Here is a 17,057-nt window from a genome sequence, read left to right as displayed (position 1 = left end):
TTATCCTACAAAAAAGATTTAAAGATTTGACCATGATTTAAATTTAAGGATTTTTCACTGTAGTGAACTTAATTTTCCAGCAATAAGAGAGTTATTGAGATTGTAAGCTATTAATCTAATAGATATGATAGACTATTATGCAACCAATAAAAATCTTCAGACTATTTAATGACATGAGATGTTAATGATAAAACACTTGAAGAACACAGTGTACAATTAATGTCTGTACATGTGCATAGATGGGCGTGTCTATACATATATCAATAACGGAATACATATATCAATGGCGGAAGTTGCAAGGATCATTTTTATCTTATTTATACATTTCCATATATTTCAAATCTTCAAATATGTATTACATTCACAATTAGAATAAAATCAATTGGCAATATTAAAATAATTTTAAAATAGAATTTAAAAAGCAGGTAATCCTGTCCATGACAGAAAGAAATGGGGATATTTAACTACAAAAAGGACAAGGAAGGTGCAAGGTGCATTGGCTGACCTTGCATCATTGAGGACTATCACCGAGAAGAGAGGCTAAGAGTATTTCTGGGCAGAATGATGAGACGTTTGTTGACAGCTTTCAGGTCGACACAGAAAGTTACTCCCGACCAGAGTAGGCGCACACTCCACTGCAGCGCTCTGAGAGCTCTACCAGCGGTGGTGTGATAAATGGGAGTTTATTTGTCACACACAACCTGAAGTCTGAATAGGGCAATTCAGGGTCCCAGTGAGGCCATCAGAGACCGAGGCTTCTTCTCCTTTTCCCTTCTGTCATCCTTGATCTGTGAGCCTTTGTTTTCATATTTGTTATTTCAGTGTCCAGATGGCTATTGTAGCTTCAGAAATCATATCCCTGTTCAAAGGAAAAAAAGAAGCTGGTGGGCAGGGAGGAGACAAAAGGGCCTGCCACCATTCCTCCCTCTCTATCAAGATACCCAGTATGGTCTAAGTGCCGCCCAGCGTGCTTCCACTTTCATCCCACTGGCCAGGCTATGACGTATCACGTACCTTCTAGCCAGAAAGTAGGTAGGGAGAGCAGACTTGTCGGTGACATTGCAGTGTCTGCCCTAGCTGCCCTGCAAGGTCATAAGCTTCTGGTCCCTGCTTGTGTGTAGAGGTTTAAAGAGAGCCTCATGTCCGCTGGCTGAATTTCTGAGTTCTCTTAGATCCATGTCTTTAGAGACCATTATTTCAATCCTGTTTTGACAGAATTGTAGAATCAGTTAGAAAAGTGGTAAAAGAGCAGTGACCTGATTCCCTGTCTGTGGTCCAAGTCAAGCTTGACCACTTACATTTGGGCTGGAGCAGAGGACGAGGAGTCAGAGTTAAGACAACACTGGCACCATTTTCAAACCAGAGAATCTAATGAAGACACAAAATACAGAAAGGAAACACCCAAATGGAACAGCAGTAAATCATTAGTTTCCTTCTTAATGATTCTAAACCTATGGTTTTTAACTTTATAGTTCCAGGTCCCGAATTGTTGAAACAATCCCTCGGATTGAAGCAGGCAGTGGTTTTGTATTTTCCTCCCAGTCATTATAGGTGCAAGGCTTAGAGCCAGCGTGCTTTACAAGGTCCTACCAAAGTATCCAAGACATGAAAGAATTATTGGCTCTAATCTATGAGAATAAAGCAGGAAATTAGAAATTGATAAATATTTGACTATCCCTAAAATGTAACTTTATGTCAGTTTTATTAACTGTTACATTTAGAAATAATTTTAAAATATCAATACGTTACATTTGTATTTTGGGTTTTTTTCCACAGGTCACAAGAATTTCTAGGTATGCACCGAGATTGCTAAAAAAAAAAAAATCCGTCAATACCTATTAAATGAAGCACTCACACCCAAATAATTTTAAATCAATTTTTCTAAATCTCTTTCAAATTTTTGCAACAAGATACTTTATTTAATGTAAGAATCGGGGCAGCAGGAAGGAGGGTGTGACGCGCCATATATGCAGCCCACTGCTTTTCCTTTTTGCTTTCCTTTGTCAGTAGCCTCTGAGGCTTCCAAAGAAATCCCTGGTCTAAGAACAAAAAAGGTTCAAAAAATTCACTGCTTGTGAAGTCACTTTGGACTCTGGGTCTGGCAACTTTCTACTTTGCCTATTAATGGTTTTTATTAGCGCAACCTTTTTCAGGATTCTTAATATACCTTAAGATCTTCCATAAAGATAGTGGATACTTAATATGTATGTGTAATCACCTGTTCTGCAAAAAGGAGCCGGATTTAAACGAGCTCGTCTAATAGATCAGTATAAAATACCAGATCGTTTCACTAGAGTGTATGCAGACCTTTGAGCATCCTATCTAAGTGAATGGTTGTGTGCTCTGAATTGGAGAGACAGCACATAAGCCTCCAAATTAATATCCTCTAATAAACAATGAGTCTGGATGACAACTTCTCAGAATCTATTACATACTAGTAGCCTTGGTTTTGCACAGTTTGCATGTTAAACAGTTGATGGTAGATTCTGGGCAGAAATAGAGACAGTATTACATACTTCAGTTCATGCCAGAACAGAAATCTTTTGATAGCACTTATCGTAGCCAAGAACAGAAGCAACTATACAATCCCCAGCCAGAAGCCACATGCCAAAATTAATTCATACAAGAATAAACTTGCTGTCTTATGTGAAGTTCCTAAGCTTTAAGGGAAATTCACATGAAAATCCTGGATAGCTCGGGTTACTAAATGTGGAGGGTTATAGTTCAGTTCTGGCCTGGCCAATTAATTTTACAAGAAGAGACACTGCCTAGTGATGGGGGAGTATGTTTCTACCCAGCCTGCCATCCTACAGGTACCTTAAGAGAGCAGGGATGGTGTTCAGTGGCGTACGCTTTGCATGTGGCTTGGGCGTAGCAGGCTTGCTTGTCAGATGTGTAAATGACATACACAGTTTGCTGGGTTAGCTAATGCACTGGATGACAGAATCAGGATTCAGAAAGGTCTCAACAGGGAGAACTGATGAGCTGCAATTCAGAAGATTAAATTTAATAGGGATAAATGTAAATTCCCGTACTTGTGTTCAAAAAAAGAGGCCATTGCCTCCTGTCTTACTTCCATCCAATTCATTTTCCACGCCACAGCCTGGGTGATCTTTTTAAAACACAAATCTGATCATGTCACTTCCTTGCTGAAAATCCCTCAGCAGTGTCCCATTGCCTTGAAGATAAAGACAAAACTCATTAATGTGGCTTTTGAGATACTCCATGCCTGACCCCTCTCTCCATCCTCCACTTACACTCTCACCTGCCACCCTCTCATGCTGAGCACTTCAGATCTACGGAAGATTTTTAGGTTCTATGTGTGGGACCTGTTTGGGGGCTTTCATGCTTCTTCTGCCTAAAAACCATCTCCACGCTTCCCTGTACATCTGCGGGTCTCAACTGAAAGCTGCCAGGAAGGCCTAATCCATAAACTAGGCTCAGTCTCTGTGTTACCTATTTTCTCAGTTCCCCAATCATCCTTTCATTCACAAATATTGAGTGCCTTTCTGTACCAGGCACTGTTCTAGGTCCTGGAGACAAAATGGTGAACAAAGCCCGTGTCCACAGGGAGCTTATGTTCCAATAGGGAAGATTTCAGGCAGTGGTGAGTGCTTTGTAGAAAAATGAAGCAGGATGAGGAGATAGTGACAGAGAGTTGGGATGGAAGGTCCTACCTTAGGTCAGGTGACCAGGCAGGACCTTTGTGAAGATCTGATGTCTGTGAGGAAGTGAATGTGGGGGGCAGTGAGCTATGTCAGGGAAGATCATGTCCCAAAACTCTAAAGAGGGTCATACTTGGAATGTTTAGGGAACTTTAATGAGGCCAGGATGGGTGACATACACTGAGCAGGGGGAGAGCCATGCAGAACAAGGTGGAAGGGCCACAGAAACCAGGGCTCAGAGGCTAAAGTAAGTTTTTAGATTTTCTTCTGAATGTGATTGGAAGCTATTGGGAAGTTTTGAGCCCAGAGACTGTTATGATAAGTTTTTTTTTTTAAAGGATTACTCCAGCTTCTGTATGGAAAATAGACTAGAGGGAGTGAGTGCAGAATCTCAAAGATAAGTCAGGGGGTTATTCCAGCTGAAGGAAGCTTTGATCAGGAAGGTTTGCTAACACCCTTTTCGCTGTGTACAATTAGTTGTGTGCTGGAAACGCTGCTGGTACACGGCTCGAGTCTGTCTTTCACTCCACAGTCCCTGGTCCAGCATACTAGTGGCTCTCCGAAGGTATTTGTTGGACAAGGACCTGGCTTAACAGCAGTTAATGTAAAAGAGACTTCAGGATTTTTGTTGGCCATACACTTGATGAGCCAACAATAAGCCAATTTGGCTGCCAAAATCTAATGCTGTCTTACATTGCATTAAAAAGTTGATGGGAAGTGAAAAAGAGATGTGAGTCCAGGGCAGTTGGTGCCACTTCTACGCTATCAAGATTGTTGATCTGATCCTACACCATTTTTTTCCTCTATCTTGTAATAATGGCAGCTGTCAGTCCCAAGACTGCACACTGGATTCATTTGTGGTCCTCTCTGTTGCTTCCTTCCTATGTTCTAGCAGTAAGTCCTCTGTGATGTCACTTAGATTTGTCTGTTTTTTTTTAAGATTGTTCAGCTGCTCTAACACCATCTGAACAATAGTCTATGCCTCTCCTTGGTAACAATTTCCAGGTGTACGAGTCTTAAAACAACTTATGACAACTCTGTTTCTTCCTTCTGGGAGCGTCAGCAACCATTTTTAAGAGACAGCATGTGCTCTTTCACATGGCTTGTTATGAAATTCTACTTTAGGAGGTAGTGGTGACTAGTGAAATATATGGTTCTTGATGGTGAAGCCATTAGCAAAGTCTTCCCTCTCTGACTCACATTGTAGAAGGAATGTGTGCTTTGAAGTCAGGAACCCTCCAGATCCCAGCTGTCTCACTTGCTAACTTTATGACATGATACCACTGAGCCTCAGTTCCCTCCTCTGTGAAGTGAAAGTAACCACTCTCAGAGTTTTTATGACGATTGAATGAGACAACATATATTAAAATGCGTAGTGTGATTTCTGACACATGTAAGTTGGTAGTAAGTTTTCGTTTCCTTCCTCTTTATTCCTGTGAAAGATAGAATCTCTATATGGAAATATACATTATGATTAATGGAATTAGAGGTGTGTTGTTTCACTAGTTAATAGTGAATAATAGTCTTTCTTGTGTAACATGTAGGGTAGCCTGTGCCCTTTTTTTCCCTGTAATTTAATCAGTATCAATTTCTTGCTGAAAATAGAAATATTTATCAAGGGTCTAGGAAACATGAAAGTTTTCATAGTCTGAGTAGTAGAAATAGTCCAACCCTTGGGTAGATCCCAAGAATTCACAGAAAAAGAAGTTTCCTGGGAGGGATCTCACACAATCCTTTCCCTGTCATAGATTTCAAAGAGAGAGACAGTGAGTCAGAGACTCCATACAACTAACTTTTGAGGACCTCTGTGCTCTATAACTGTTTATCACATAAAGATGAATAAAATATTATATTTGCCTTCATTGAAGTTGCTCACAAATCAACATAATACAGGGTGAAAAGTTGTACATTGACTTGAAGGCAAACCTGAAGTGTTCTGGGGGAGTCGGAAATAGAATACCCTACAAAGAGGAGGTTACAGTGGGCAGCTGGGCCCAGGAGAAACACAGGGTTTATCTGTGAGAGGTTTGAGGCATTTCCAATTAAAGATAAAGACAAATGGGAAGAAACCAAGAATTGCTCAAAACAACTTCAATAAAAGGTGAATAGAGTAAAATATAAGAAAAAAGCTAAAGAGAGTTCAAACCTTGAATAAAAGAGTAAGGAGACTTCTCAGCAGTTGAATTTAGTGAGGGTTTGGGGTAGGTTAGAAAAATGATGAAGGTGACCTTTAGCATAGATTAATCTGGGCATGGTAAATAAGATTTAAAGTGGAAGAGATGGAGGCAGGCCAAGAACAAGTTGGAGGCAATTGCCAGAGTTCAGCCATAGGATGGAAAAAGCCTTGGGTCCAGTTTTGAGGACTCTTGGAAGGAAGATGAATGAGCACTGCTCATGAGGATGGCATTTGTGCTGTCAAGGCAGGAGACTAGCCCTGGGCCTAGACATGGTTTGCTTTCAGTCCACCAGCTTGGGTGTGTTCTCTTTGTGGTCCAAGAAAATTCCAAAAAAAATTTGTTTGTTCTTAGCATTGATTTCATGATATCCTTCTGTTGGAGAGAAGCAGGTAATGAGACTTTCCAAGAATATTCTCAGTCACTAATCCCATTCTTAACTCAGTGTTTTCTCCATTGCACCTTGGGTTACAGTTACACAAGTAGGCTTAGCGCCATTGGTTCTAGGACTTAGAAAGCTGTGGTTGTAAGAACATAGATGTTTTGATTTATTTAATATTGTAATCATTTTGCAACTTATTTCAGAGAAATTAAATAGGACTATATCAGAAAACTTGCTATAAGATTCATATTACATTCTTTGATATCTGAGTTAGGGAGAGAGGGCTGAGAGTCCAGGGAAAGCAAGATGGTTAGAGTTTGAAGAGTACAAGAGAAGACATATCTGCATAGAGAGAGAACTCCAGAAATATCTAGACAATCTTTTGTGGGTATTACACCATCTACTAATAAGAGCACACATGTGAAGAAACTACCAAGGCTGAGAAAATAACTCCCCAGAGTAGCTAGTGCTTACGCAAGACCACCAACAAGGAACCTATTCCCACCAACAAGGAAAAACCTTAAAATCCACAGGGCATTGGGTAAGGTATGCATGGAGGTACTGCCTCTGTATTAAGGCATTTCGGCCTAGGGTAAATGTTGCTGTAGTCCTGCCTAACAGATCTTAAAAGCAAAGCCTCGAAAGATGAACTCTTCCCAAGTAACTCAACTATATCCCAAAGATGTGAAAATACTTACAGGATTATAAAAATACTGAGCACTCAACAAGGTAAAATTCACAGTATCTAGTATCCAATAAAAGATTATCATGCACACAAAGAAGTATGGAAATATGACACACAATGAGTGGAGTTGATCCTGGGAATGCAAGGTTGGTTTAACAATTGAAATCAATTGATGTGAGTCACATATCGACAGACTAAGGAAACAAAAATTGTATGATCACATCAGATTACACAGAAAAGTATGTGACAGAGTCCAATATTATTTAATGAATGATACAATTTAAAGAAAGTTTTTTGGGAACAAATTTGCAGTAAAATTATAAAGAAAAGCAAGAAAATTGTGGAGAAAAAGGAATGAGATTGGAGTGGAACACCTACAGGGCTTCAAAGTAAAATAATATTCTTTTCTCAGATCTGTTGGTTGGTACACAGTGTTTGCTTTATTGTTGGCTTTTGCATCTTACATATGTTATAAATATTTTAATGTTGCAGTACTTTAGAAAAGCAATTTTTGTAGTTCGTGGGTTTTGTTTTTGTTTTTGTCTGAAGTTGTGTTGTAACAAAAAGACATCTATTTACAGCTTTATTTGGGGGGGGTGGTTATTAGACTTATTTATTTTTAGAGGATGTACTGGGGATTGAACCCAGGACCTCATGAATACTAACCATATGCTCTACCACTTGAGCTATACCCTCCCCTCTTCTGTTTACAGCTTTGGAAACTTGCAACATTTGTGTACGGAAAGGAGTACCCTGTGTACTAGTACTCGGCATTTTTGTTAATGCAGTGTGATATTTTCTGCAGACAGAATGAATTGCTCTTTTAGATATCATTACCATGTGAAGAACAACAGTGAGATTAGTGCCAGCAAGCCCAAAAATAAATACATAAGAACTGATAACCTAGTTATTAGAGAAACACTGCAAGGCATATTTTTTCCTACAGTTCACTGCTCAAAATGTAAATGAGTTTAAAATAAATGAGTGTAAGTAGCTCTATCGAATCATAATCTTTATTTAGACCTATCCCAGAATCAGACTCCAGTCACCTTCCCCTACTCCTTCCTTGCCAAGAGTGTGTCTGCAAATGGCATCACAAGAATTTTACTTGATTTATACACATTTTTGTCACAACATTCATATAACCATATGTATACCACAATGAACATATGTCACATTTATTGGTCTAGCCCCTTTAGCTGAAGGGACATATCTAAATTGCTGCTTCCTTTCTTTAATCTTACAAATACTGCACTCATTCACTCAGTAAACATTAATGAGTACCCACGAGGGTGCTAGTCATGATTCCAGACTAACAAGGAAAAACAAGGCATATCTCTTCCTTAAGGTGCTCATAGTTTAATGTGAAGCAGACCCATACACAGATAACTGAGATATTTGCAAATTACTTTGATCCCTGCGCTCAGCCTGGAGACATAAGAGGATGACCTGGAGATGACATTTGAATGGGGTCTTAAAACACGTTTGCTAAGCAGGAGAATGGATGAAGTTTCATTGTGATTCAGACAAAATTGCACGCGTTGTCTTTATATTGTACAGATGCATGAAGTTGCATGGCCTGTTCAAAAGCATACTTCTGGTGTGCTGGAGTGCAGAGCACCTAGCAGAAGTGACGGGGTGTGAAAGACAGGCATAATCCTCTTTGAGCACTTGCTTCTGCTGGATTCCATGATAAGTTTTATGTCCTGTAAGTTGTCTCATACTTTGTGGTAGGCAGCATTGTCTACATTTTACAAATAAGTTCAATGCACTTGAAAAAGACTAAGTAGTTAGTCTTTGGTCACACATGTAATTAGTGTCAGAATCCAGGTCCCTTTAACATCAAAGCTTGAGTTCTTCCACTCTTGTCATGCCTACTTCCTTACCATGAATAAAAAGATGTCCCAGGTGTATTGGTTCAAATAATCAGTCACTTAAAACCTTTATTATTTTTGTGAATCCTCATGTCTGTGTGACTGTCTGCTCTATTCCTAAAGTGTATCCTTTTTCCTTTATTGTTCTGTTTATTACACTATGTTGTGTCCATGCAACATACTTATTTGTATTTCATCGTTAAACCCTAGGGTTGAGTGTCTGATTCTTTTCAGAAAGACAGTGTTTATGGAATGGATTCAAAACAAATGAATTAATGAATTTATTTATGAATGAATTAATGAACAAATGAATTAATGAATTTATGAAGGAATGATTTGGTTTTTCTAATGCTCTTTAATGAGATAAAGACTAGTGTAAGAACATGAAAAGTGTTGGATTTTCCTAACTTTAGGAAACTTCGGGCTTTCCTAAGATTCATGGAGAAAGAAAGGGAATTCTAAAGAGATCACTGAGAAGTTGTGAATGAATGCCCAGTTGGATAATGATGAAAGAGGGGCCCCTCATTTTTGTCCTGTGGCAGCCTGGCTGGGAGATGCCCTATAATGTTAGAAGAAAACTTCAGCTGTTGTGTTCCAATTAGCTTATTGTCAGAGCAGTGGCACATCAGGGATGAACTTGGTTCTTTGGGGGAAGCTTGCTAAGATAGATGGTGAGATAACCATTTGCATCATTATCTTGTACTAATTCCCCAGCCCCTTTTTTCAGCAAAAGCCTTATTTTCTTTTTTGTGTGTTTTTTTTTTTTCCCCAAGAGAAGGAAGAATTTTTCAACACATAAGAATTTATAGTGCTGAAAACTCAAAAAGTCCCCCTAAGGAGAAACAGTATGCCAAATAGTCATTGACATAAGAAAACACTATAAATTAATGCAGTAATAGTTCATGGTTGCTAAGGAGGGAACTAATTTACAACTTGAAACAGGTTTGGTTCCTTAGAAATTCTGGAAATCAATCAGTGGCACAGAAATTGATCTGCTGAAAGAGAAGCAAATTGATTCTTAATATTGGCAACTACATCCCTTTTTTTTTTTTTAATTCTGAAGGAACAGCTTTTAGAAACAAGTTTATTAACCATTAAGGAATTACTTGATATTTAGTTTCCTAGCAAACTATCCGAAGAGAAGTATTTATGGCCTCATTAGAAGATAGATTTTTATTGTGCCAAATATCATCTTCAAAATTGCAGTCTCTACTATGTCAAAGATATGGAAATCAAAAACTAAATGAAATAGAGCTGTCTCTGTGAAAGACAAACATTGCATCATGTTTTAGAATGCTGCTTTGCATCAAACTATCTCAATATGAAGTAGTGGAAATCTGAACACATTTGCATATTCCCCATTCATGACATAGTGTTGGCATTCTCAAAAAGAATAACTGTAGCTGATGGCAATTTTCATCTGAAGAGATTTGTGCATGTTAGCAATATACCATCTTCTGTCAGCATAGGAAGAGCATATGGGGCCCATTAACTCACCAAATCTGCCACCGTTCTGCAAATTTTTATTAAGCAAGTGCAGTCCCTAATAGTCACTTATATTACAGAATGCGTATCAAATGCTATCAGTAAGCAAGGGGATTGTTTTCACCCAGTGAGAATGCATTTGAAGTGTATAAGAAAGCTTGACAAAAGAATAAAACTTTTTTAAATCACTTTAAGTGATCACTATATTAATATAAATATATCCAACTGGGACGCCAACATATGAAAGTATTATATGCACTTTAATGTTTGCCACTAGTAAGTTCTCAGAATGCCATCTTTTTCACAGATTTTCCTCCCTTATTTTCTTTCTATATGGTTTCTCTCAATTCTAACAGTGAACCTGGTTGAAATTAAGCCAAAGGACGCTGTGCATTCAGCCACATTTTTTAAAAAGGTGCCATCGGTGCTGAGTAGTTGTAATTAGCGTCAAAGGTCTACAGTCAAAACAACTGGAAACATAGACCATCAGGGTGCTGTGTTTCCTGAGCAGGTCTTTCTGAACCAGAGGAGGCATCAGGAAATTAACAAACATCCAAACCAGAGTGCCCTCCTTCTGAAATACCTTATAGTAAAATCAAGTGGTGTCCATTGATCTTGAGTTGAATGCTAGGAAGCAGGAGCTTAATATAGAAATCCCATTATCTGAATAGCTCTAGAGAAATCTCTAGAGAGGCGAGTCCACAGTGCCCTCTAAGTTCTTAATAACAGTTACAATAATAACGTCTATGAATTTCTTCTTCAGGAGTCAATGTTTCACTGATACCTCTTCAATTACTGTAATAACCCTGTAAGGTAATCAGGAGCAAGCAGTACCAGCCCTTGGGTAAAACTGAAGATAAGAAAGGGAATAGAATGTGCTCTGGAAACTTGAAGGAAAGAAGGAAGGGAGGAAGTAAGAAAGGAGGGAGATGGGAGAGACGGGGAGGAGAGGCAGGAAGGAGGGAAAACAGTCTGTCATTAGAACCAGGACAAGAAAGTTTGGCTCTTGTTCCATCAACACTCTTACTCGATACTTCTGGTACCCTACCACTTTGCAACGGAAGACCTTCCCCTCACCAGGCTCACTCATTTTCAACCCCTTGTCATTAAGATCTTTGTTGGAAATGACATACCTGCCATATTAATACTGCTGCTGTTCCCACTGCAGCGCTGCCTGCATAACATGCAATGAAATGAGTAGACAAAGCTCCAGCCCTGAGAGAGAGCTCTATAGAAGCTCTAAGGTAATGTGAGTTATAAAGGAAGTTGAGTATTAATTATAACACTTGTCATTTAAAGAAAAAAACTTGGTAGTGTATGTAATTTTACCTCATTTTCTCATTTGCTACTGTTATTTAAATCGCTTCCCTGCACTAAGCATGTGCATAAAAGATGATTGTTCCCAATTTAACCTTTTAAATAAAATGTATTCTATTAATTAAGTCATTACAGCTCCCTCTATTTTCTATTATGTTTATTCATTTATTTTCTGTCCTGAAGATAGACATCTGTGTCAGTGACTATTTTGGAGAAAGACCCCTAATTTTTATGCCTGTCACCCATTTGGATTTTCTACACTGTTTTTTGAAATAGTTTGTGTTAGTGTTCTTAAGACTTTCAAATTAAAATAATAAGTATTCCTACTAAAAATAGCACACAGTATTCAGCCAAAATGTTGTTAACCGTGTTCAACCTAACATGGCTGGAGAATTTTCAGTACTTAAGTTGGCTTTGATTTAATGGGATAACTTCTGTGTTAAAGAATAAAAAACAGACGAAAACAAAAGAGTAAAACCCTATCCTGGCATGAATTCCTTTTTCAGAATAACTGCACATGATAAGACCGTATACGTAGTGTGAATACCGTACTTCCTTTGCCTTTCTTCCACTGCAAGATGAACTAGGAGCCAGGTAAACTGGAAGGCAAACCCTGCTGCGGGTGTTGGGTTATCCATGAGATAGCAGTTGAAAGTACCTGTGCTGCAGACAGTTGAACCATAAACACCGTCACAATCTCAAATTCATAACCTTTACCACTCTCACAATTTCCATTAATCAAAAGTTTTCATTTATTGAGAAATATGTACCTGGAACTGTGCTAAGTGCTTTTGTACTGCTTTTTCATTTAGTCCTCACAACTCCCTGTGTAGCATTTTAATCTCATTTTTCACATGGGGAAACTGAGGTTTAAAAGAGCTTAATAACTTGCCTGATTAAAGCTGGAATTCAACCCACATCTGTCTCATTATTAATCACGTTATTCTGTAACATGTAATGTAAATTATTTCTGTTTAGTTTCTCTGTAATGATCTAATAGCTAAAATTCATTAAACATTTACTATATGATCTTCTAAGTATTTTTCATAAACTTTTACATATAATCTTCATTACAATCCTATGAGGAAGACGATATTATCCCCACTTTATATATATGATGAGATTGAGGCACAGAAAGTTAAAAGAAATCACATGCAACTAGTAAGTATCCAAGTCAAGATTTTAACTCAGACAAATGATGTCTCATCTGTGAAATGGGATGAATTATTTTAGCTTGAACCCATTAAAACTGTAGATTTCCAAACACGTTAAACAGAGTTATAGCTAGCACTCGTTAATGTTGGTCACCGAAAAAGGTTTCTGTTAATAATGTATATTCAAATAAAGAGGGTAATTGTTTTCTAACACAGTGGTGTTTATAAGTGTTTTCTTATACTGAATTGATACTATCAGAATTTGAAAAGTATAACAACTCTTCTATGATTTATCACAAGTATAGTAGCGTGGTTAAGAGCGCCATGTTTAAGTTCTGGCTCCTCCATGTATGAAGTGTGCCTCAGTTTCTTCATCTGCAAAGATAATAATATCTGTCTTTACAGATTATTGTGAGCATTAAATGAATTATTATATATAAATTATATAGGGTAGAACCTGCATATTATAAGTTCTCAATGAGTATTAGCTATAAGTATTATTATTTTTTAAATTATCATTATTTTCCAATATTTTTCCATTTATACTGTAGATTCCACTATAAATTTTATGTTTGTGTGTGTGTGTGTGTGTGTGTGTTTATTCTTTTTCAGGTTCTTTTCCATTATAGGTTATTTAAAGATGTTGAACATAATTATCTGTGCTATATAGTAAATCCTTGCTTTTTATCAGTTTTATATATATGTATATGTATATGTATATGTATATGTATATGTATATGTATATGTATTAATCCTATACTCCTAATTTATCCCTTCCCACCTTTCCCCTTTTGGTAACCGTAATTCTGTTTTCCACTGTAAGTTTTCTTAGAGCTAGGAAAGACAGAATCTGGCCCACGGTTGGCCAGTTGGTAAGTGTGGATTGACATCAACTGGAAATAGGAAGAAAAGTCTAACAAGATCCTTAAGCAGTTAATGCCAGGGAAAAAAAAATCACAAATATGTAATGATTTTATCTACAAAATAAAGAATTAGCTTAGGAAAGGAGGGCTTGGTGGGTGTGGGAAGATTTAGGTATAGTAACTAGTCAATGAACTATGACAATGTTGCAGGTAAAGGAAGGGGAGGCATATTACTCTGAGGCTGCTTGAATGTTCAGGAGATTAGAGGATCACCTCCTTGTTAGCAGAGTTCCCCTCATCTTGCTTCAACCCTTGAGTCACCAGAGTTTTATAGGCTAATGTGGTCAGTGACACATGGTGAATATTGAACAGCTGTTATTGAATATTGAAGTGATAATCCATGCAGAGTTGCTGAAAGATTAAGAACTTTGCCTCTATGTTCATGAGAGATACTGGTTAATAGCTTTCATATAATGTCTTTGCCTGATATGGGTACCATGGTAATACCAGCCTCACAGAATGAGTTGGGAAATATTCCCTCTTCTGAATTTTCTGAAAGAATTTCTGTAGAATTGGTACTACTCCTTCCTTAAATGTTTGGTAGAATTCACCAGGGAAGCCATCTGGGTTGAGAGCTTTCTTTCTGAGAAAGTTTTAACTACAAATCCATTAAAAAACAAATAAAACTATAGAGCTGTTCCATTATCTATTTCTTCCTGTATAAGCTTTGGTGATTTGTGTCTTTCAAAAATTCATTTCATCAGAGCTATGTTAACCTAAATTTTTTCCTGCTCCTGAAGCAAGATCCTTCTTCCTACTCTAACAAATGCCCCGGAATTATGAAGGTCTTCACTCTGGGTATTGGGAATAGAAACTTTACTCCCAGCTTTGTGTGAACTTTGGACACTGTGCTTTTTCCCCTGTGGGTACTTCTGTCCTAGGCTGTGGGTGGTTTCCTGCACACGCATGTGAGCTCAGCCTTTAACTGAATAGGTGAGGGGGTCCTCTGCAGATCTCAGAAAGGATTCTGTAGCGCTCTCTCCTCTCCAGTTCTCTGACCTACAGACTCCATCTGCCTTGGTTTTCCTGGACCTCCAGCTTCATGTCGTTAGGCTGGGATATCAGTGCGCTCTGCCTGTGCTCCCCTTCCTGCACCACGACCTGGAAGCATTCTCCGAGTAGGAAGCTGGAGCAATCGTAGGACTTACCCGACTTGTTTTTCCATCCTTCAAGAGTCGTTGCCCTCTGTTGCCTGATGTCCAGTCTCTTGAATGCTGCTGTTCCATGTTTTATCTGTTTTAAAACTGTTTTCAGGAGAAATTGTAAATCTGTTCCCCTTTTGCTCCATTTTGACCAGCTACAGAAGCCTATCCTTGAGGACCGAATGTATATATTGCTGCCATGCTCAGAGGGTTTTATTTTACATGATAGAGCTTTGGATCCTTGAGTTTAATTTCTGTTTTTGCAGATATAGAAACAGAAATCCAGTTAAAAGAACTGAAAATATTGAAAATTTGTAAGAGAATTAAATGATACTCACAGAAGATTTCATAAACATGTATTTCTTCATAGCTGTCTTTAAAATACCTACCAATAGAAATGAGGGGGGAATGATGGAGGAAATTTTTTTCTCAAATCTTTGCCAGTAAAAGATTTAACTTATTACAAATCTGTATTAATTTGTTGTTCAAAAAATGGCTGATTTACAGGCAGGTCTGATCCTTGTCTCTTTTATTTCCTCACAGTGCCAGATGAAAGCAAAGTCCATTCATTGGCTGGACACAAATCTGGTAAGAAATTCCTTGTAACTGACTTTATATTCTCCTTCCTGGAAATCACTGGCTGTGTTTGAGTAGCATTTAGAACCTGTTTCCATCCACTCGTCACTGAAAGGCTTGCTAATTAATACATGAGATGTCTCTGACTTCCACAAGGATGAATTATTGCTTGGCTGTGTGTATAGTGGCATAATGTATGCTGACTCAAATGTTTGAGAAGAAAGAAGAAAGGTTTCCAAAAAAGTAATTGTAAAGCCAAAAATCTTTAACCTGTATGCCAGCAGAACACATAGAATAACAAGAAATTACAAAGAAAACCCAAGAAATTTTGAAATGCTTTTCCATGATGATTCTCACATAAAAGTGGCAGGACAAAGATTTCCAGAATAAGAAAAATATGGCCATTTCTTCCTCCTCAAAAAGGAATCATCTTTTTTCGTGTCAGTAAGAGGACTGGGCCTGAGGTGCCTGGATTACCTTTCTTTAGTCTTATGAATGAGCTCGCTGGAGGTGCTCTGGGAAGTCCACAAGGACCTCTGAGGGTCTCTTGGCTCTCTGTTGTGTGTGAGGTACCCTCAGGTCTAAAATCCAAGCTTTTCCTTCATTTCCAAGTGGCCTGCCTTCTGTTCCTTTGCCCTTTCTTCAGCATCATTTATCCACATTTGTTGAAAACACTGAAAGCTACTAAGCTGGTACATACAGCACTAATCCGTTTCCTGCGAGGGTGCATTATTTGGGGGAGGGGGGTTGCAGAACATCCATTTTACTCTTAGAAATGCCACTCCCAACAACAGGCGGGCTGTGATTTGTTGGTATCCCTTCTTTCTGAAACAAAGAGGGCTTTCCCGTCACCAAGCATCCCCTGTGTTTATGTGCCAGTTATGTTTTCAGCAGTGAGTGGGCTTGATGCCTCATTACTTCCATCATCTTCCGAGGCAAGATTATGATTTTTTTGTTTTTCTTTTTCTTCTTTCTCCGGATTCACTAGTGATAAAAGCAGGGAAGGGCTGGTTCACAAGTCTTAGATGTTTTCTTTCTGGCTTCTCCTAATAAAGAGCCTAAGAGGTTAGATCACTGTGAAAGAAAAGATTTCAGTGGGAGAGGCGCACTGCCGCATGGTGCTTGCTGCCATCATACTTGTCCACTAAGTTCTCTACTACTGGAAATGTTTTTAGGAGTCTGAGAAGGAAGGTCTCATGACCATGGAACTCCAAGGATAACCTATATTATTTTCATCTTAAATGCATGGTACTGCTCGTACTCAGTTCTCTTACACATACTAATACTGGAAAATAAAAATTTTTTATGTACTGGTATAGGCTTCAAGGTATAAAGTGGAAGCATTTTTTTTTTAAATGTTTATCAATTTGGTTTTTGAAAGCAAGCAAACAATAAACCTTCAGGTTTTTTCCAGGAAATCAAATCTTATTCTAATTTTATTTCATTTCCAAACAAATTACTATTAGCCAGTTTCTAAAAATGATTGTCACTCTTTTTCACAGAGAACATTATCTTAGTAATGGCTGTAATATTTTAGACAGATTCAAATGACATGTTTTTATACAGTGTGATATATTCTAAATAAATTAATGAAGTACGCTGAATACAAAAATGGAAATAATCTTCCAAATTAAAAATGTCAAAAATGACATAATTTTAAAGCTGTCAGTCAGGTTCATT

At 38.0% G+C, this 17,057-nt stretch overlaps 1 protein-coding gene across 1 annotated transcript in view; it reads left to right on the top strand.

The window, feature by feature from the left end:
* Positions 1-17,057, top strand: part of PARD3B (par-3 family cell polarity regulator beta) — a 923,861-nt gene that overhangs the window by 567,015 nt on the left and 339,789 nt on the right. The window contains 1 exon segment of the mRNA XM_032480017.1: positions 15,345-15,389. Within this exon segment, the coding sequence (XP_032335908.1) occupies positions 15,345-15,389 (45 nt within the window).

The sequence above is a fragment of the Camelus ferus genome, chromosome 5 (genome assembly GCF_009834535.1).
Source record: "Camelus ferus isolate YT-003-E chromosome 5, BCGSAC_Cfer_1.0, whole genome shotgun sequence".
Lineage (NCBI taxonomy): Eukaryota > Metazoa > Chordata > Mammalia > Artiodactyla > Camelidae > Camelus > Camelus ferus.
The sequence above is the reverse complement of the archived record's forward strand: the minus strand, read 5'-3'. Positions and strand labels throughout refer to the sequence as shown.